The sequence below is a fragment of the Lagopus leucura genome, unplaced genomic scaffold (genome assembly GCF_019238085.1).
Source record: "Lagopus leucura isolate 7727_CA_CO unplaced genomic scaffold, USGS_WTPT01 Super-Scaffold_100159, whole genome shotgun sequence".
In the NCBI taxonomy this organism is placed as follows: Eukaryota; Metazoa; Chordata; class Aves; order Galliformes; family Phasianidae; genus Lagopus; species Lagopus leucura.
This window is the reverse complement of record NW_024962335.1, coordinates 931,170-952,490: the sequence shown is the minus strand read 5'-3', so window position 1 is coordinate 952,490 and position 21,321 is coordinate 931,170. Positions and strand designations below refer to the sequence as shown.

At 38.5% G+C, this 21,321-nt stretch overlaps 1 protein-coding gene across 4 annotated transcripts in view; it reads right to left on the bottom strand.

Annotated features, from left to right (window-relative positions):
* The window catches only part of NAV3 (neuron navigator 3), a 253,829-nt gene that overhangs the window by 163,732 nt on the left and 68,776 nt on the right, over window positions 1-21,321 (bottom strand). For all 4 annotated transcript variants that reach the window (XM_042890140.1, XM_042890143.1, XM_042890144.1 and 1 more), the window contains 2 exons: window positions 14,154-14,271; window positions 13,410-13,462 (listed from right to left, as the gene is read on the bottom strand). In XM_042890140.1, the coding sequence (XP_042746074.1) occupies window positions 13,410-13,462; window positions 14,154-14,271 (171 nt within the window). The remainder of the gene's footprint in view (window positions 1-13,409; window positions 13,463-14,153; window positions 14,272-21,321) is intronic.

Here is a 21,321-nt window from a genome sequence, read left to right as displayed (position 1 = left end):
AGCCAGTTTACCTTTGTGTACCTTAACAGTCTACGGTCATAAGCGCTAATAGGGTTTGCATTTAGAGTTGATATCAGAATTTAAGACCAGTTCAATATCACCAAGATGTTCACTAACACAGCATCAGGAAGGTGAAGCTATCTCAAGCTATTCCAGGCTAGTCACATCCCCAGTCTTCTGACAGACAGGGATTGGGTAGAGATGGTTGGTAGAAAAGTAAGTGCAACGAAAGAAACACGCCTATTCTGCACCAAGACTCATGGCTTTGTATAAGAATACAGGAGAAAGAATATGTTTTTTTCCCCTGAGAAATCCAGTATGTTTTATTATGTGGAAATAACAGTGATCACAACAGCACATAAAAATATATACTAAGAAGCATGCAAAGTGCTCTCTAATTTCCCTAATAAAGTAACTGTAGGTATTTGGGAAAAACAAGAGGAATGGAGACAGGAAATTTAGGCAGGGACACTTTTTCTACCTCACACACCTCTCATACTGACACTCTCAGAGAGCAAATATTGACCTGATACACCATGGCTCTGAAGCAACAGTGAATATTAATAGCAATACACCGTTGAGGAAAGGGATTTAAGTTGACAGGATTTGCAAAAGGGTTGAAAAAGGAGTGGGTTTACACCTGTGGGTGTAATCAAAGAGCAAGGTTAGTTGGGTTTGTGCGCATAAAGTTCAGTGAGTTTGAATATGGTAACTGCAAAAGTCACTTAAAAAAATAATCAAGAAGATTGGACATTCTTTCCATGAAACAGGCTATCACTTAGCTACTGCAGCTCCTCTTAAGCAAAGATGAGAGGCAGAATGAGAAAATACTCTGAAATATTCTGAGAAAATGATCTGGACTGATCATATTAGTTTAATTATACACCTACTTTCTGTTCTTTCCTCTGATCTTCTAACACTGCAATCATTTTGTTTTGAAAGTAGTGCAATATTGCTGAAAAGAAAACTCTGTCTGGCTTCAAGTTTTTGTATTTCTGTCTCCAACAGGAGAGCAGAGGGAGGTTATCAGGACTTTTTGTATGAGATTGACAATTACAGTTACAGGATAGTTTTTGTTACCATGTCAGCTTGTAATTAACACACTACATTGTTAGGACATTCTGTGGTACTTTATTCTCCTTTCTTCCAGTCTCTCTGCTACAGTGCCAAGTTTTGAAATACTGGATATACATAAGCTTAAACAAGATGATTCAGCATGGTTATCCAGGCATCACATACCACATAGAAACTCCAAAAGCTTGATAATTTCTTGGATATTATTTACAATAATGTTAAGCACATGTGAGAAGATGAGTGTATTTTGATCCTCCTCTCCTGCAGCGAAATTCACAGTACAAACCCTGTTCCACTTCAACACTACTAGTTGCAATCTCTTCCCTTTTCCATTAATTACAGTGTAAGCCACAACCCTCTTCCACTTTATGTGTTGCATAACCAACAGCAGCTTACAGATGTTTGTGCAGTTCCTGCACCTCCCATAAAACATCGAGGTGCTTTTTCCAGCCCAGCCAAATAAAAGAGAACAGTATTCCTACTTGCTGTACATCTTCATGTATTATTTTCAGGTCTTGGTGTTTCAAGCTCAAAATTGTGTTTGTTTCTTCTTTTCTAAATTCAGTCCCTACTTACCCTAGGAGCAAAGAAAGTAGCTCTGGTAACTGTAGAGAAGTACAGATATACTTGACTGGTATGGATGTGCAGAAAACATAAAACTCACATAATGACAAAGGTCCCACAATCCCCCATTCATCAACGAGAGGCAGAGAGAGCAGCTTTAATGCCTTTCAATAAATTTCAAGAGAATAAAAATAGAGTTTCATCAAAACTACACAGAATATTTTGTATAGATGCTCCATGTGCACTACACACCAAAACATATAACTATATAATTTCTTGAGAATCTTGCATGTTACTGAAGCTGCAGAATCTACTACTGATGCCATCTGGACATGGTCCTGGGCACTCTGCTCTAGCTGTCTCTGCTAGAGCATCTGTTGCACCAGACAACCTCCAGAGGTGACTGCCAACCTCAACCATTCTGTGTTGCTCTGACAGGCAACGGCAAATTACCTTTGGAGAAAGATCTATGAAGAATCTTCAGATTCTTCTTAACAGTTAAGAATACTCTTCTGTGAAAAGCCTACCACTCTGAAGGAATCCAAAATTCACAGACATACATAGATAACAAAAGAGTATAAGATAATCTAAGTAGAAATATTGTAAATAGAGTGGTCATGAAGTCTTTAAATAGAAGAAACTCCTCAACCATAATCATAACAGAACTGGCACTTTACCACATTTCCAAAATAATCAAGCACTTGATAAAAATCTAGAAAGCTGACAAAATCTCAAAATTACCAGAAAGTCTTGTTTGGATATGCTGTAAAAGAAAACTACTTCAGAGATTGTTTATTTTCTTGTAAGGCTTAAATATGCATTTTTGCTGTTCAGCTAAATATCACGCACTTCTCTATTTTTAAAACCAGTAAACATTCTAGACATTCCTAGTATTTATAGCATATTGTCCCTATAGAAGAAGATGAAAATACACCATCACGAAGCACGCATATTTACAGTAATCCTGCTGCTGCTGTCCTGGAAAAGTGTATAACTAGAATCAATAAGTGCTTTCTAAAATGTGTATCGTAGTCAATTAGTGTATATGCATTTGACATACGTGGTTGTATTAAAACTTTTCAGTTCATTTCTATTAATTGAGCTTCCAAGGCCATTATTCATCATCTCTTTGTGTCATAAATATACATATGATAAATTATAAAACTTCAAGTAATGTTCAAATTACATTTTTGAGGGGAAAAAAGCACAGAAAACTGAAGAGGAGGGAAAGCTGGGTGGGTGGAAATGGCAAGATTGCCAACCACATCTTTTCAAAGAAAAAATAATTCAAAGTATGTCAGTCACTAATATTTAAACATAAGTAACTCCAATGTTTCATTCTGCCAATGCAATTTAACATAATGATGTTTTTGATCAAATTACATGCCTGACAAACATTGCTGAGGAACAGGGAGGTGAGTGAAAATGGATATGCCTTGATGTCATGGAGGTACTGGAAGGCAGGGGAGTTCAAGAGATTGATTGGAGGAAAAGAAAAATTTTGAAGGCATTTTTCTTGTTTGCTTGCTTTAAGGAAGAAAAAGATCTTTTTGTTTTCAGCAATCTTAGCCTACAGAAGCAGAATGCGCATAAATCTAATTCTAGCCCTAACCAAGCAACCTTCAGCAAGCAAACCTAACCCTAGATGAACTTCTCAGTAGGTTTAATGAGATTGATACCATCACAATGTAAGTAATTCTCATGACACGACTATTTCATTAACATCTAGATGACTTATATTCATGTGACTCGACTCATTAATAGGACAAGGAATTTGTAAGCCTAAACAAGACGACTAATAACTGCATGTGATTTATTTTTAATGAATAATGTACTTCTTCCAGTACAGTGAAATAAGAACCAAGATGTGTTCCTGTGGCATTTTCTTTTATGACTTCAGAAAGTCAAAGGCAGACGACTTGGGGAAATATCCAGTTCACTGCCTGATGTAAGTGAGTAACTCTGAGCTGTTCTGTGAAGAGGGATTGTCATAAAATCTGTGGTTCTTTTAATGTTCTCAGATCTTCTCTGGATGTAAAGAGAAATGCTTGTTTCAGTGCAGAATAAAGAGGTCTAATAAAAAGCCAAACCAGAATCAAATCATGTAAAAAACAAAAGTGATTATTTGGTTGCTTTCTCCTCCTCTTTTCATGACTGTAACATCCTTTGGCAAGATTGATGAAGTTCTCTTTCGTTAGCTTTCTCTCTCATGATAAAAGCCAGCTTATTCTATTTATCTGTGCAGCTCTCACACCATCTACGTAGTCACCCCAAAAGTAATGCCTCCTATTTATTTCCATGGAAACTACAACAGAGACAGAGAGTCCAATAACACTACTTGATAGAGCAAATTCCACACTTTTTTCCCCAACATAGTCCCCAACATCAGCCAATTTTCACCAGTGATTAAGAGAAGCCTGTATGCCCCACTCATAAAAATCTGCACCAGTAGAGGTGACCCACTGTTTCACAGCTGCTATGATGGCATAGTTGATAGGAAAATGTTGCCTGTGAAGTTTATTTTTCATTAATCTGAATAGATGAAAGTCAGAAGGTAACAAACCCAGACTCTAGGGTGGATGTAATAGGACTGTTCACCTGAGACTGGCAATGTGCTCCATGGTCTCCGAACTGGTATGAGATTTGGCATTATTGTGTTGCAAGAGAAAGGGTGTCTTTGTCTCTGGCTTGACTCTGGAAGTATGAGCCTTCAGCTTAGGCAGCATCATGATGTAGTGGTCAGTTGATGGTTTGTTCAGTTTCCAGGAAATCCAGAAGCATGACTCCTTCCCTCTCCAAAACAACAGGGCACCTCACTTCATGTGCTGAGAACTACATCTTGAACTTACTCTTCAATGGGAGTTCACATGTCTTTACTCCATGGACTGCCATTTTGACTCTGGCCTGGTAGTGCTGACACCACATCTTACCACTGGTAATAATGCAATTCAGGAAGCTGCCACCTTCAGCCTTGCGTTGGTTCAATACATCCAGACAAACTGAATGCATACATACAGTATGCATACAACGTTCTTTCAGTTCCTGTGTGAATATACATGGGATGCACCTGACACAAACTGCGCAATATTCCAACATTGCCACCGACATTTCCAATGTATTGAATCCAATATTCAGGTCCATACACAGTTCTTTTTGTAATCCACTGATTCAGGCAGAAGAGCAGATTGAGATGCTCCTCATTTTGTGTGACAGCTGTGCATGACTATTCAGAATGTGGCTTGTATTTCGTGTCATTGTCACCACTGCTGCTCTCAGACAGCAGAAATAAGCTTTGGAGCCCTATAAATCTAGACAGCATTCCTAAATGGAAAGGTATCTTAGTGGTTACATTCCTATCATCAACCAAGGAAATTTTGGAGATTTCAATGGAATAGCCTGTTTGAACACTCAATAATAATTGTGCACACTCAGAAGCTATTTTGTTATATATTACACAGAATATTGCATGTACTGGCATGTGGTGAATGTGTTAAAGAAATTCTTCCCTAGAACAGGGCCGGTCACTCATTGAGGGAGTGGATATGGGCTGGTTCTCAGACGGGATGTCTACAGTCTGAGCATGCCTAAGAAATGACAAGATTTTTCCAAGACAACTTCAGAAAGACAGAAGGCTCCTGGCTGCAGCAGCCTTGGAGACATCCCTTGGAATGCCAGTGAGGATACAGGTTAAATGCAAACCAAACTCAATGAGGAATCTCAAGAAGCATTCATAGTTAAATGCAAACCAAACTCAATGAGGAATCTCAAGAAGCATTCATAGTTAAGTAAAAAATGATCTACTTGAAAGTATCATCAGAAAGTGGGAACTCTGTAAACGTGTCACACTGAGAAGTGTCATTACTTCCAAAAGCATCTGCTTAGATAGTAGAGCTGAGTAAGTCTTGCATGCTTCAATCCACAATGTCACTGTTGTAAGGAAAGAGAGAGTAGAGTATTTGCCATTTGAGTGTTGCACCAATGGATTTTAAATTCACAGTGTCCAAAAAAGAATAGCACAAGGCTATTCTCTGCCAAACCATAAAAGCAGGATTCATAAGTGTAGGATTAAGACATAACTAGAAACTTCGTAGGAGGGGGCCAAAGAACATATAAGCCACCTTGTTGTGACAAATTCTTGCTGGGGAGTGGGGAGTTTGATACTTCAGCCTGCTTATAAAGACCAAGGAAGAACTGCGTGCAAGGACAGGATCAGCTATTAGCGCAAAATGCCCTCATAAACCACCCCTCTATGTATCATCCCAATTTTAGGCCACGTGAGGTTATAGACAATACAGGCAGTTATCAAGAACAATGCTGAGCCCTTTGAACAACAAAAATAGACCAAACTCCAAATTAAATAACAGAAACAGAAGTTAAATGTGGACTTTTAATTACAGCAGATCAGGGTCTACTCTGAAAATAAAGGATCTCTAAGATGGAGGAAGCCTATGAGAGAAAGTTTCGGTCGTAACACAATCATGACTACTCATCTTACGGCCAGGTCCTTTATAGAAAACCTGCCGAGTGAAAGTGAGGAGGGTAGATATCTTACAAAAGCAAATAGAAAGTGCAGGGAAAAAAATCCAGGGCTTTCTTCACTCAGCAGAAGTGAATGAAGTACTGCAAAGATAGAATTGGGACCCCAGAATCCTTGTAGATGGAACCAAAAGAAAGCAGTAAGAACCACCAAATACATCAAGATGAAGTTATCTCTTCATATATATTACAATTATATATTCCTTCATATACATATTCCCCTCATATATAACTTCAGATATCTGATTTAGAACACACGTATTGCTAATACTATGGTCAGCACTGATGTTACTATCTCTTCGCTACAATGAATTTTACCAGTCAAAAAAATATCCCAAAGATCAGATAAGAAGGAGACCAAAATGGTTATGCATCATAATTTCAGAGTATTTAGTCAGTGAATCACTACACAGGTGATGGCTCTCCTCAGTTACAGTGGTATTGTACAATGCAGCTTTCTTTGCTAAAGTACCAGAGAGAACAAGCCGCCCTGATGTGACATGTGGGGACAGCAGACTTCCAGGCTGTGATGAACTCATGCACTTAGATGGCAGACAGCCCTAGAGGTAAGGCTGTCACCTTTGATGCAGTAAGGCTGCACATCTTCATTTCCAGGGTTTTCAGCATCCTGAAGTGCTATATTTATCACAATATATACAAATACTGCAACAGCGCTATGAGCTGAACAACTGCCATTCACCTCTGAAATCTCATGACAGAAGATTTTAAATTATTAAGACGCACATACAAACAGTAAGAGAGAAGTCTGAGAATGAAGTGTCAGGAGACTTACAGAGCAGAAGGTAACTCTGAGATGATAAAGGAAATTCCCATGTTAGTTGCACACAAAAAGACAGAAAATAAGGCATTTGATCCGTGTTACCAGGAAGTTGACTAACAGGAGCAGAAATTATGATGATCAACATTTTTATGCCTGTATGCATACTGTGTTGAAAAGCAGAAGTCCCTATGTGCTCTTTTTGATGATGTACAAGTTAAAAACTTCCCTAGTAAAGTATGCATGTTCCCAATGTGGTCAAGCCAAGTAGCTGATGAGCCAAATGTAATGCTATAACATGATGGAAATCCCAGCAATGACAGCACAGTAGCAAAATTCTATGCTGCAGCAAGTAAGGAGCTGCTCAAATGCAACAGGTGTAGGTATAGAAACAAAGGAAAAAAAAAATCTTACCCTGGAAAAGCACCAGGTACACAGGGATCTCCTGCAAGATACTCTTACTTCCACTACCAACCCTTAAATGAGGTCTAGGATCCTAGCTCCAGCCCTTCTGAGGTACACTGTGGTACATTGCATGCATCTGAGCTCCCCTGAGTTGGTCCTCCTTCCCACCATATGTTCAATCACTGGTTCAAGCTGTGACTTAGCATTTCCACTTCAGTGAATTACAACAATCTAGAATACAGATATACTGTCACTGGAAAAAGGATCTCATCTCTTTCTCTATTCCAGATCTGAATGTTCTCATCCAAATAAAAATAACCTTTCTTAGTTCCCTATGTGAGCAGAATTCTTAACCTTCCTCTGATCCTTTCTATGCAGTCCCTTATATAACACCTAGGTATATTCTTTGCTTTCCACTAAATAGTTCCGCTATGTTTTGACAACTTTTTTCTATGTACCACAGCTAAAACATGAGCTTTCCTACATGTAAACACTAGAAACCTCTCAGAGGAGCTCATATTTTAATTTTTACCATTTTTCTCTGGTTTTATTGAGAACATTTCCATAAACATACTGCAAACTTCTCATCTAAAATTACTTTCATTTCTTCCCTTTTCAGAGCCACCCTATTATTGAAAACCAGACCTCCTTCCCTACCACAGAGGTTAGGGAAATGAGCCTTTGACTTTGTCCTGCCAACACTTCAAGATGCCAATCCTTTGGTGGTATTTTTTAACAGAGATCTGCCCCAGTAAAAGCCTTGTCCCCTCTCCACGGCAAACTGCATCCCAAAAAGGAGCCATCAACTCAGAAGACTCTATGTATATTTTTTTAATCTGATGAAGGACAATAGAAGTTCAACACACCTTTTTGTTCAGAATTGCCAGATGCTACTGCAATATCTACAAGATTTAGATTTCATTATCCTGAATAACTATTTGGAAAAAAAAAACAAAACTACTTTTCATCCCTTTTCCTTTTTGAATATAATAAATGAATCACTTACAAGCACAGACCTTTGGGAGATGAGAATCATGGCTTGTTTTGTATTTACCAGTTATTCTTTCTTTTCCATTCTTAAGGAGTTGTTAATGGCTTTTGTGTTCATCTCCAAGAAAAAGCTCATGAGTGATGCATTCCTTCCAGTTCCATTCCAGGCAGCTTCTGTTTCAACCTACTGAAAAATCTTCCTGAAAATCTGCTAAGCATAATGGTACTCCCCTATTTTACAATGCGATACTTTTACTTCTCCTAGACTCAATTACATGGAATAGTGTACACTTTCATTGAAATACTTCAGGCTATTTACTTCATTTCTGAAACCTGCACACAAGCAGGCACTGCAGAAATACATGAACTAGATTACTAACTTGTGTTCTGTATCTTCATGCACACCAAACCTGCAAAGCTGACAAAACTCAAATCTCCCATTTCCTTTGTATTTTCAGAAGTCTCTCATAGCATCCAGTCACGAAATATGTGAAGATTCACTAATAGCCACAGGGTGATAGCAAGAATGTAAACAAAAAGATGCCACTGGACTGCAAAATAAATGAGATGGGATTTGTTTTTAAAACTAATACAAAATTTTCAGTTGCAACAGCATATTTTTACACAGTCAACTTTCTATGTATACTTCTATGCCTCATGCTTGTGTGGGAGGCTCACCTGGAGCTACTCAAGAGCATAGAAAGCACATAAGTTACTCTTACAAGAAAGTAATGCCAACAAGAAAGTTACAAGAAAGTTACAAGAAAGTAATGCCTTCTATTTATTTCCATGGAAACTACAAAAGATACAAAGATCATAATAATGCTATTTGAAAGAGCAAATTCTCAGCTACCAAATGCTATTTTTAATACAGTCACCACTATTAGCTATACATTTCCAGGAGTGACCAAGAGCCTGCATGCCTCAGTCGTAAACTTCGTGTGCATTTGGAATATGCCTTGTCTTTCAAATTACTGTCGCCACTGCAAAAACGCACCACGTACTGCCTCATTGTGCTCACAGCTATTGTTTGGTCTCCATAAACATTCAGCAACTTTTGGATATTGTCAACCTGTGTTGTTTTTTCCACACGGAGGTATTCAATGACACCTCATTGCTTCATACGCACTTTCCCGTCAGACGCCATTCTGTCAGACTGCCCTTCTGCTGCCATCTGTTACATGGCAACAAAACGCAATGGAACATTGGTGGGAAGGTTCAACCTCTACTACCATACCACCAACATCTGCCTCTGACATCGTGGGCCAACATAATGAAACAAGAGGCACTGCTTTAAGAGGAGCCCTCATATTCATGTAGCCAAAAAAAACCACAGACTGCATGAAGAGGTAACAGAAATAGTTCTGTAAAATTATGAAAGGAGAATAATGAAAATGTCACCATAAAAAAAATTTCAGTTCATCACTCTGGGTCTCCTGCATTTTCTCTGCCATCCCTATGATGGATCAAATTTGGTGTTTTGTTTGGTTGCTACATGTTTTATAGGATTTGTTTAGAGATCAAATACTGGCAATCTTCCAGTATGCTTTTAATATGTTCAGCAACAAAAAAATCTGAATTCATTCTTTTGGACCAGTAGATATGATAAATGTAAATACTTCACAATGTATTTTCTATCCATTATATTTTCCTGCTTTTTCTAATGGTGTTGGGATTTTCAATAAAAATTAAAGAAACAGATGGCTTACAAATAAGCAGAAAGGAATAACCATTCTATTACATCAAAACATAAAACCTTGAAAGATTAGTATTTTTAAAAATAATAAGTATTCTAGGTTTCCTTAACCAATGAAGTTATGGAATAATTAATTAAAGGAAAAGATAGAAATGAATATGGCATTATTTCCACAAAAGGGTTTGAAAGCGATATAAAAGAAAGACTCAAGGGCCATATTCCTCTTTGAGTGGAATAGCTGAGAAAAAAGAAAATGGCAGATTGTGTATGATACAGAAGACAGACAATGTATCCTGAAATTAATAGAAAGCTAAATCCTTATTATAATACTTCATAGTAAATACCAAAACCATTGTACAACTGTGGGTTTATCCAGGAGAAGAAAGTCTCACCAGTTAATGACAATTAATGGGAAAGCTAACTATGCAGAAACTGAATACTGCTGGAGTTTACAGGTCATTATTTTCATAAACTTGGACCTCTGGAGCTGGTTTAACTGGTCTACAAGTTTTTCTGTATTGCTGCCAACGTGACAGGCAAGTGCAAGACACTGCAACAGATTTAACTAAAAGAAAACTAAAAGAAGCATTGGAAAAAAAATAAGAAAAGATGTTTATGAATTAGGGTAACAGCTTAACTGAGATGTTTTAAAGATTATTTGAAAGATGAAATCAATGGCAAAAGGAAAGCAAAATGCTGACTGAAACAGAATTGGGGGATACTGGTAGTGATTAATTATGAATTGATATAGATATCACCTACAGTGTAGATGAACATCAAGAATTCTCAGCAGTGGACAATTCATGTCAATATTCTCTAATTTAAGCCAATAAAATCTGTTAGACATCACCTCCTGGAAAGGCTATCAAGTAACAGATAAGTACAGAAAACATTATTTCTTAATTATAAGTCATGAGAAAAGATCATGAAAACATATGTGAAAGAAGGGTAGTGGAATTTTTGAGGTTAATAAAGGAAAAGAATGAAATTAAGGCATTGAATGAATGGCTGTCATGCATAGGAATATTAATGAATTAATGGCTATCATGCATATAAAGTAGCCTGATTACTGCTGACATACTGACTGACGTTCTAATTGTGACAGGACATAATTTTACATACTAGCAAATTTCAGATGTAAACTGACTTTGACCACTGCATTTATTTATTTGTTTGTTTGTTTGTTTGTTTCTTTATTCATATCTTTGCGTGTTACAAATATCTAGGAGTTCACTGCCCCAGGGAGAAGAGACTTGGTTTATCACTGCCTAGTGGGCTAACATGACCTGAAAATGAGATAACAAGGCGTCTTCTACTAGGTTGTATGAGTGAACAATACAAAGGAGACAAATGGAGAGCAGGTGCAATATCTGGGTTCTGAGAGAGGCTTTGAAAGCTGACAAATTTGAACTACTTTACCTTCAGAACATTTTGAATTTCCTAGCTCGGTTGAAGAAATCAGCAGTACAAAACTGTTATTTCAAAGCACAGGAAAATAATCTGATCAGACACAGAGATAAAGCAATAAAGTGACTAAATCAAAAAAAGGGGAAAAAATATGTTATTTCTATCAAGTTGAAATGGGTAAAACTGATGCTTTAGCACTGTGCAAACACCAATCTGAGATGGTGTACAGGTGTGAGTGTTTGAGGGGCCCATTTGCAAGCCAAAGCACGTGAGACAAAAACTCTGACCTGGCTGAGATCAGAGTTGGGTTTATGGGAGAGAGAAGATAGATGCAAAGAACCCTGCAGGTATTGCTGTAGCACAGGTATGCACTGACCATGCTTCCCCCATAACTGCAGTACAGAGAGATGAAATCCAGAATCACTGCGTCTCATAAAGATTTACCTGCAAGAAGGGAAGATGCCATTTTTTTGTGTTTTTTTTTTTTTTGGGGGGGGGGGGGGGGGGGCTAGGGGTGGGGTGTGTGGGTGGGGGGCAACGCAAACATTGCTGGAATTGTCCCCACAGCTTGGCTTTGTCTCATGGAAATGAAGTTAGATAGACATCAGAGCAGTGAGTCCCTCAGCAACCCTAGATGGTCATTTGCCAGGTACATGACCGGGGGAAATCATATCACTTTTCCATGCTTTTGTCTCTTCTTGTTTGCCTTGTCTGTCTGGAATGGCAGGTTTTAATGTGATTAGAGTAAAGAGTGATTATCTCTCAATCTGTATGTGTAATATTAGAGTTCCACACTGAAGTTCCCAAAGTTCTCAGCCAGGGCCACTAGGTGCTGCTGTAATATGAGTAATTAAAATAATAACTATTATTAAGGAGATTTCCTATATTCTTGCTACAGAATGTTTCAAAAACCCTGAGAGCCAGAGGAGAAACTTATTCTTACCCTCCACATTTTGTGAAAAGTAAGAATGGGAAAAAGCTTGATTAGTTATTTTGCTGAAACTTAAAATTCTTCCTTCCACTTTCCATAGCCTTGTGGAAAAACACTGCAAATATATTCCATCTTCTAGGAATGCATTGAAAAAATGCAACATTTTTATTTTTTATTTTTACCTCAAAGCCAAACTGTCATACAAGCTCACCCAAACCATGATGCTACAAAATCCTTGCACAACTGTGCACCTTTTCACTTACTATTTGGCTGTTAATACAGGCAAAGTCCTCAGCATGGGGGAGCATGCTTGCAACTGCAAATGATTCAGCAAATGCTCGGTGATGTTACTGATGCTCACATTTTGTACCTGCCAGTTCCATGGCCTTCTAATTAGGCTTTATCTTATTAAATTTAGTTTAGTAACCATAAGCACAGTAGAAGATTAATCAGACTCGTATGAATCACAGTCACAGAGTGCTTGCTGCCTGAGTGTATCAAAACGTCTTTAAGCAGCTGCCAGTGATAGCTCAGAAAGTTATATGACTAAAGTGCTATTTCTGAAAGTTGTGGAGTCAGTGCATCTAACTGGACTTCACAGTGGGCAATCCAAAGGGCTATTTATATTCAGAAATAATTTGGCAAGTCTTGTTCATCAGACCAGTTTTCCAGACACAAAGACTCCACTTAAAAATTTATTCTTGGATTTATCACCCTTAAAAATGAAGTTGAATGAAATTATGTGGATAATCAGGAGAACAGGTTCACTAAGGCAGTTCTGGATTCATTAGTACTAATGAAGTTTTGCTGCTGGGTTACATCAAGACCCAAAGTTAGCAAGCACAAAAATGAAGATGCAGACACTAAGTATACATGGAAGAAAGAAATATAAAGAACAGTATGTGAGAATTAGGACTGTACAATAGATATGGGACAGAATATTCACCATTTAAAGAAATCACTGTTAGAAAGCATTTTAGAAAAATGCAGAGATGCCAACGCACACTAAGAATATATGTTATTCTTACCATTTGAGACTGGCTCCGGGGACAGCCATTGATATCTTCAACCTTCTCATTTGCTAAACAGAAACAGTGAGGTGAGAAATGAGAAGTAAACAAGGGGATAAAAGTTTTCTCTCCAGCCCCAACCTCGGCAAAACAAAACAAAACAAAACAAAAAACCCACACACACCAAAAAGAAAGAGAATAAGCAGAACAGACACAGCGATAAAGTGCACGGGGTTTTGTTGACACAGAGCTCCTTTCTAAGTAAAGCTCCGTCGCACGGTAACATTTCTTGTTAGCAGCAGTTGCTTCCACATGCCAAATCATGCAAAGGGGGAAGTGTGAAGGAGATTGCTGCTAATTCTTCAGCCCCTGCAAAATAACTGCTGACATGAAATCTTCCGCAATTGTCTTTGTAGGGTCAGGATACAGTTTCAAGGCAGCCCAGAAAGTATGAGCCACTCCAGCAAACGAAATGCACACATGGGAGACATACGGCTTAATGGAGCATTCATTTCTGACAATTCAAAGTGTGTAAGATACAGTTCTGGCCATTTACAGTATGGTTAAACAGACAGTTCCAAACATGCTCACATAAACATATTTTTTAATTAAGACAAGGATGAACCACACAAATATCAGAGACATATGGAGTCAGTCAAATCATATTATTCCGGGTTCATCTTATTGTTAAATACATTCAACTTGAATTATATATTCCCCCACGCAAAGAGCTCACAGTACTTCTCCGAGCCTGGGTCTTACCGATGATCTGGATGATTTCTGCTAGCAGAACTCCATCTGCAATGTCCTGTTGCAAATCCTTGATCAACCGCTTGTGGCCAGATTTTGCTAGGTAGTGGTTAGCCCAGTCAGTGTAAATCTGCAGAGCAGAGGGGAGGGCAGGACGGAGAGAGGGGAGAGGGAAAGAAGACAATAAAAATTCTTAAAACAAATGTTGGCTTGCACACGAGAACTATTCCGGATCGCATTCCAGTTTAAGAAGTCAGCACCAAAGGAAACAATTTTAACGTTATTTTTTTTTAAAACAGCCATGCCCCTCCCACTGCCGTTTTCTGTTTTATTTTAACATCAAATGATTCACTCTGTTTCATGAGGGTTCAAGCTTGCTGTGACCAAGCAAAATTCCCCTTATGACAGTAGAGGAAACTCAGGCCATAAATCAGTCACATCTGCCCCAGTTCTACCTCCTGCTGTGCCCCTACCTACTCTCACACCCCACCACACACCCAGCACGCAGAGACTGCCAAAGAGAAAGCGAGAGCAGAAGTGTGTGCCTGTGTTTTGGTGGGAGTTCATTGGTTAGTTGCTTGGGATCCCGTCTGTGACAGTGCTTCTGCCACACTGCTGCAATAATCAGTTTCCCGCCCTGCGCAGTTCATTTGTTCCCATGGTTTTGTGTGTTGCACAAAAATTGAAAGCAACCAATGGAAGGTTAGAAAGGCCCAGCTGAACGACATCCACCAAAAGAAGGAGGAGGGTGGCTGGAAGCGGGTGAGATAGAGAGTCAGGGACACCATGCCATGCATGCTGAAGGCCTGGAGCACCCCAGAAGGTCTCACGCTGTCTCCCATGTTTCCCAGCAGGCAAGGCAGCCTGGACCAGTGAAACTTAGCCCCGGCATGGCACAGCATCAGAGTATCAATGGCTCTAGGCAGCAAGGGCTGAGTCCTATCTGTGGGGTTCCCACAGTCCCTCTCACCACCCTAGAAGAAAGGACAGACCCTCTTGCTGTCCCTGCATGTGGTTGCTGAAAGAAAGCATATATGCATAGCAGCATCACTATGTAGGAATATATAATATCTGTGGTACCCTCTATGCTGAGGTTATTGTTTGAAATTGTTGACACCGCACCTCATCTATGAGAACAACATGAGGTCACTTTATAAACATCCTTTTATTTAACCTCAGAGACCTTTGGGAGGAAGGGGTCAGAATTCCATCTTGTGAACAGAAAAACAGAGACCAAAGCCATGAACTATTTGCTTAATTCAAGTAAATCTGTGGCAGAACCATGGAAAAACTGGAAATTGCCAGTCCTGAGCCTTATCTGGAGAACCAGCATCCACTTCCCACCCAGCAAAGGTATCATTGCTTAGTCCACACTCAAGTCAGACTCATTTGCACCCTGAAAACCTTTGTCACAGGTTTTCTCACTCTTCAGTAAAATTGATAGGAAATTTTGATTGGTTTGGACAATCCTATATCTCCTCAAAATTCCTGCAAGTGGATCACAACTGGTTTGTCTAAGCTTTCTTGGCAGGTTTAAATAACTGTAAATAACTATATGGCATCAAATTGTGGGAGGGGATTCAAGTCCCCCATAGCAAAAAGATGCTGCTGCTTGCTGGGGACCTAAATTTCCCTCCTGTACTCAGAAGTCTGCTTGGGTCATAGGTTTTCAAAAACCAGAACTCTTTTTTTCGTTACTACACAGGTGAATCACACGGAAGACTCCATTAAAATGTTTTTCAAAGCCAACAGTAGATATGAAAGTGTTTCTTCAGTGTGTATAAATACATATAATGAATGCCAATGTGGAGTCTCCAAAGATAGTATTAATAAATATTTGGAACAATATGAATTCAGGAGGATAAAATGCACATACCACACCCATAGCATCATGTACTCCCTGCTACTAGTGTTTCAACTTCAGTCATTCTTTAAAAATAATGCATCTTAAGTATTCTCTGAGTTCCCACTATAAGCTGAACTATTTTCTGTACTCCAATGAAACTGATCCACTGGAAAATACAGAATTTAATACCTACCAATATTATTTTGGGTTGATTCTGTACTCCAAATAAAAATGCTTTACCATGCATGTCATTTTTTTCATTTGTCACACCCACACATAATCTGATGTACCAATCCTAATTTTGACTGCAACTTGAACTACCGTCTCAGTACGTAGCCAGACAAATTTTATTCTAGCAGCTGCTGTGCAAATATCTAATACTCAAAGAACAGACTTCACCCACCCACTCTTCATATATTTCTTTTTTTGTAAATTTAAAAGTAGAAAGTAGAAAGAATGAAGAATCTCAACAGCAGAGATGGAAATGAATTGTGATAGATATGGGTGATTTGCTACCAAAAGTTCCTAACCCACATCACCCTGGCGGCCACAAAACTGTACCAATGGTCTGTATTTTGACAGTCCTGAAATGATGGGAAAAAAAGTGAGATGTGGTGGTAGTCAAAGGAGTTTTTTCACTTTAAAAGTATTGCAAAAAAATCAGAAATTGAAGAGCTGTTGACAGAGACCAGAGAGCAAAGTAATATCCAGTTGGCAATGGAATGTCACGTTTAATTTCCTCTCTTTACAAAGGGTCACCACTTGCTTTAGTTTGTCCCCTTCCCCACAGGACTCCGTTTTCATTCATCTCATTCTTCCATGAACCCAACTGCTCAGGAGTCAGTTGTAGAAAATGAGAAGCATGCAGATGGATACATGAAATTACAAGAATGTGTGCATGCACTACATATTTCACACTAAATTCTTGGATGCAAATAACAAAGGTCATAGAAAAACCCCTACACAATGATTATCAAAGTAACTGTAATTTTATCTTAAACTCTTCAGGACAGCAAAAATCTCCAGTGTACGTCATCACTGATGGTACTCAGTTACAAAGAGAAGTTACACAAAACAAAAGATAGAAGTGCTGTAATTTCATGCAACAGTTTGCTTGTAGTTGGCATTCCCCTTTTATTGGAGCTCTCCATGCTCCTCCTCTTTTCAGAGCTAGCAGGAGATAATTTCATCTTGCACTAACTGACCAGTAACATTTCCCAAAAACATTTTTATATTTATTTATTATTTATTTTACTTTATTTATTTTATTTTATTTTATTCTGAGGCTGTTCCAGAGAAGGCAACACACAGATGGGTCAGTGGTTGCAACACTTCCTCCTCACTGCACTGACCAGCCCAAGAACCCAGCCTCAGCCTCACAACTACATGCTGGGGCAGGCTGATGACTTATTCATTTCCTCTCAGGTTTCCTCCCTTAGCACTGTGGTTCACAGACCCAGCTAAAACAGAAGTATCTGCTCCAGTGCAAGGCTCCAACAGCTGAAGAAGGATGGTGGAGTTGCTGCTGTCTGCGGTGTGGAGTACTAGCCTCAACAACCTGATAGCAGAAGAGAGCCAAGACTGCGTTTGTATGGTCCAAGCTGTGTCCTGGCATTGGATAATTTAACCACTTGCAACACAAAGCTGAATTCAGTGGGGCAATCTGAGCTTGGGCACAGCCTGCTTGTGTTAACAATGGTTTCCCCTAGCATTCTTCAACTGCTTGTCATGCTAACCTTCCAGAGGTTAGAGGAAATCAGTTCTCATTCCCAAATATAGTTATGAACTTCACCTCGATACTCCACACATTGCTGTAAGGAACACAGGAGAGCAACTTGGCAGGACTGGTGAAGAAACAAAACATTTTGCAATACGTTAGTTTAACTGAGTGAAAAAGAACAGGGATCTCACAGGTTACTACCATTTGTTGAAAATGCTTTAATCGTAAACCAGGCAATTATACACGAGGTAGTGCTGTAATTAACCTCCTTTAAAATTAATGCAGAAATGCTACCACACCCAATCAACGTCAAATGTGAAATGTCAACTGGATTTCAGAATTATAATCAGTCTAATGCAATAACTTGTAACACTTTGTTAGTGTCTTCCACAAAGCCACCTGAATAGGCTTTACAGAAGTTAATGAGATCGCCCCTAGACTTTATTTAAGATGTAGAGAAAGCAACGAATAAAAAGTATTATCAGAGTATTTTATATATATATATATATATATTTTAACGTCTTGTTCAAAGGCAAGCAAAGCTGAAAATACAACCCAGATATTATGAGTTGTAATCATTTTTTTCTTTATATATTTTTTTTAATCTGATTTTTTCTTTCTCTTTTTTTTAATCAGGCAGTTTTATAAATAGTCATGGTGGGAAAATACATATTCCTGGAATCAAGATCCTTCTACATATTTCTGCTTTTTTTGCTTGCTACAGAATATAGATTTTCAGTTCTGAAAATGGTCTGTTGCCATCGAGAAGGCAGCTTTCCATACTTAGTGTGCACCACTGTCATTCTGTTATGTGCCAGTGCTGCTACTTAGGAAGAACAACAGTTGCAGCCAGCTGAGTTATGCTGAGACCTCGTGACAGAATTCCATGCCATTTAGGAGGTTAGGTTATATCTGAAAAGATATTAAAACATTTTTCCACTGTATGAAAAAGTTTCCTCCCTAGATATCTGGGAATCAATAGATATTACCCATCTTTCATATTCTGTCCTTTAAAATGCTCTCTAGAATACAACCATGTCCTCCTTCATTAGTATGAAAGAACTGAAGTGCAGTCCCCCAGTGCTCTCTTCCGTTCACAATACCAGCCTCATATTTTTTGGGGAAGGGGATGTTTTCAAGAACTTATTTCCCAAAAGGAATCCCTTTACATTAGCAATCCTCTCACAGTTTCTTTTTTTCCCCTTTATCTTGTAGCAAACAGAAGTTGGAAAAATAGACCAACAGTTATCTATCATGAAAAGTGTTGCTGCAGAATACCTGGGTTGCAATGGCTCACAGCCATAAAAAATATTATTTTTCAGTACAGCAAGGGTCTGTCTTTTTTTTTGTGTTCAGACTAGATCAATACGTTTGATATTCATTTCTGTTTCTCAAACAAACAAAGAAACAAAAGACCTGAAAAAAGTAGAACACAAAAATTTTTAACAGCCAGCCAAAGAGGAAATACAGTATTTTTGACTTAATAAATGTGTTATGTGACTAACTAGTGTAATGTATTCAGCCTACTTAAAACATGGGCAGTGAAGACAGCTCAATGTTGATAGCACTTAGAGCTTTTCACCCATAGACAATTGTTCAAATCATGCAAAAAGAGATTAATGACTTGTTTTTACTCCTCTCCAGCATGCTATGCAATGGGCTGCAAATGCTGTATATCTATTTCTTGGGCTGTTTTCCAGTGTGTGGCCCAAACTGGATGCTGAATACCCAGAAGAGTCTCCATAGCAGTCCCAGAGTCCCCAATGAAAGGAATTTGCCAGACCGAGAGGGCTTGACCACAACTCTACTTCGACAGAGCTATTCTTGGCCAATGAGTCGTGGGTAGTGCAACATGTGTTGGAGTGTCCCTGAAGCTGCTGGCCTTTATAAGGAGAAGTTGGGCAATGTCTTGACTACTGTCAGAAGAAGGTGAGCAAATCATTTGCAAAGAGATGCCTTTATCCTGTCTCTTCACTAAGGAAAACTTAACTGAAAGTCTGGTTCTGACCTTTTAAATATTTTCTTATTGCAGGTTTTCTCCCCAGGCTGCAAAAGCACAGTTCATTAGTTTCTGTCCTCCTCTTAACAAGGAAAAGGGCTAACTTTGCAAACAACGGTTCAATATTTATATTTAGCCTGCTATCAGAGACAGATCTAGCATCCGATTTATGTCAGGATTTAACTTCCTACAGAAAACACACTCCAACTCGTGCTTCAAAGTAAAGCTGGGGGTAGCACTTTTTTTTTTAATGTGGAGCAAATTGCATGAGAAGGAAAAATATTTACACAATTAAAAATATAAGGCCAGAAAAATGAAACTAGAATGATACAATTTATATGCAACATAGAAGCCAACACATTTCATTCAAGAGAGTGAAGTAAGTATTAAATGACATTCCTGATAACTTCTTTCTCGATTTGAGTGAGCAAATGACAACAATCACAAGTTTAGGAATAGAAATTGTTTAGAGAAGTACACAGAAATTAACCAAAATGCCAGAATCCCTGTAGTGTGATTCTGTGTTACAAACAGCAGTATGTATCCATCAATGTTATTCTGCAATTTTCAGATAAAAATACAATTAAATGAAATAACATTTATTTAATCACAGCAAAGAGAAGGAATAGAAACAATACCATTCAACCATCACTGACAATTTTTAGATGACTTATTCAACTTAGAGTTTCTGAATCGCCCAAATGACATTTGTCCTGATGTACTGCTCTCTCTTTCCACACATTTCTTAACAAATCCAACTCGGAATTCATTTAATACATGTGTTTAGGCCAATTTTTAACAACAGCACTGAGGCATGTATCTGTAGTTGGGTGGATAAAGTTTGCGAAGTGATTTGTGTAGTGCAAATTAAACAAAAATCAACTCTTTATAGAGTGAAATAACTTACTCATCTTTTGAAAATAATCATACCAATTTGCTTTCTATTTTAAACACATTGTTTTGCTTACTATTTTATTGCAGCTGCTCATCAGCCCTGTGCAATAGCAATGAAGTACCACAGGAAGGAGCCAGATATTCATAATGCAGCTGCTGGGCTCCTGCAGATTTGTACTGCAGCAAAGAGATTCTTGTCAGAAGAGCAACAACACCACAGTTATTAATACTGGCCTCAAGCTTCCTGAATTAACAGAAGACAAGACTCACACAGAGTAAGCCTCCAAAACAGCCAGTCTTGAGATGTTTTGATATTAATACTCCATGTAATTGCCTGTACCACTAACTTTGGAATTATTTCTTACCTGTATTTTTCAACTTCACAGCACATTCCTGCATCCTTTTAGCAAAACTACAGTAAAATACCAAACCTATTATTCACTGCATCATTTATATAAAACACTGATTCAAACTGGTATCTCTAATATTATAAGGGCGAAGACAACCAGCATTCTCTGCTGGGCATTACTGTGAAACCCAGAGACACCATTCAGAAGGCAAGTCTGCCTTGGCATATCAGTTCAGATGTGGAGAGCACTCCTAGAGGTAACGTCCCATCACTTACTGCATATGAGCAGGATGTCTCTCACGTGGAAAAAAAAAAAAGGAGAGATGTGTTTCAGGAACATGCTGGATGTAATCCACTCACTAGCCAGCATGT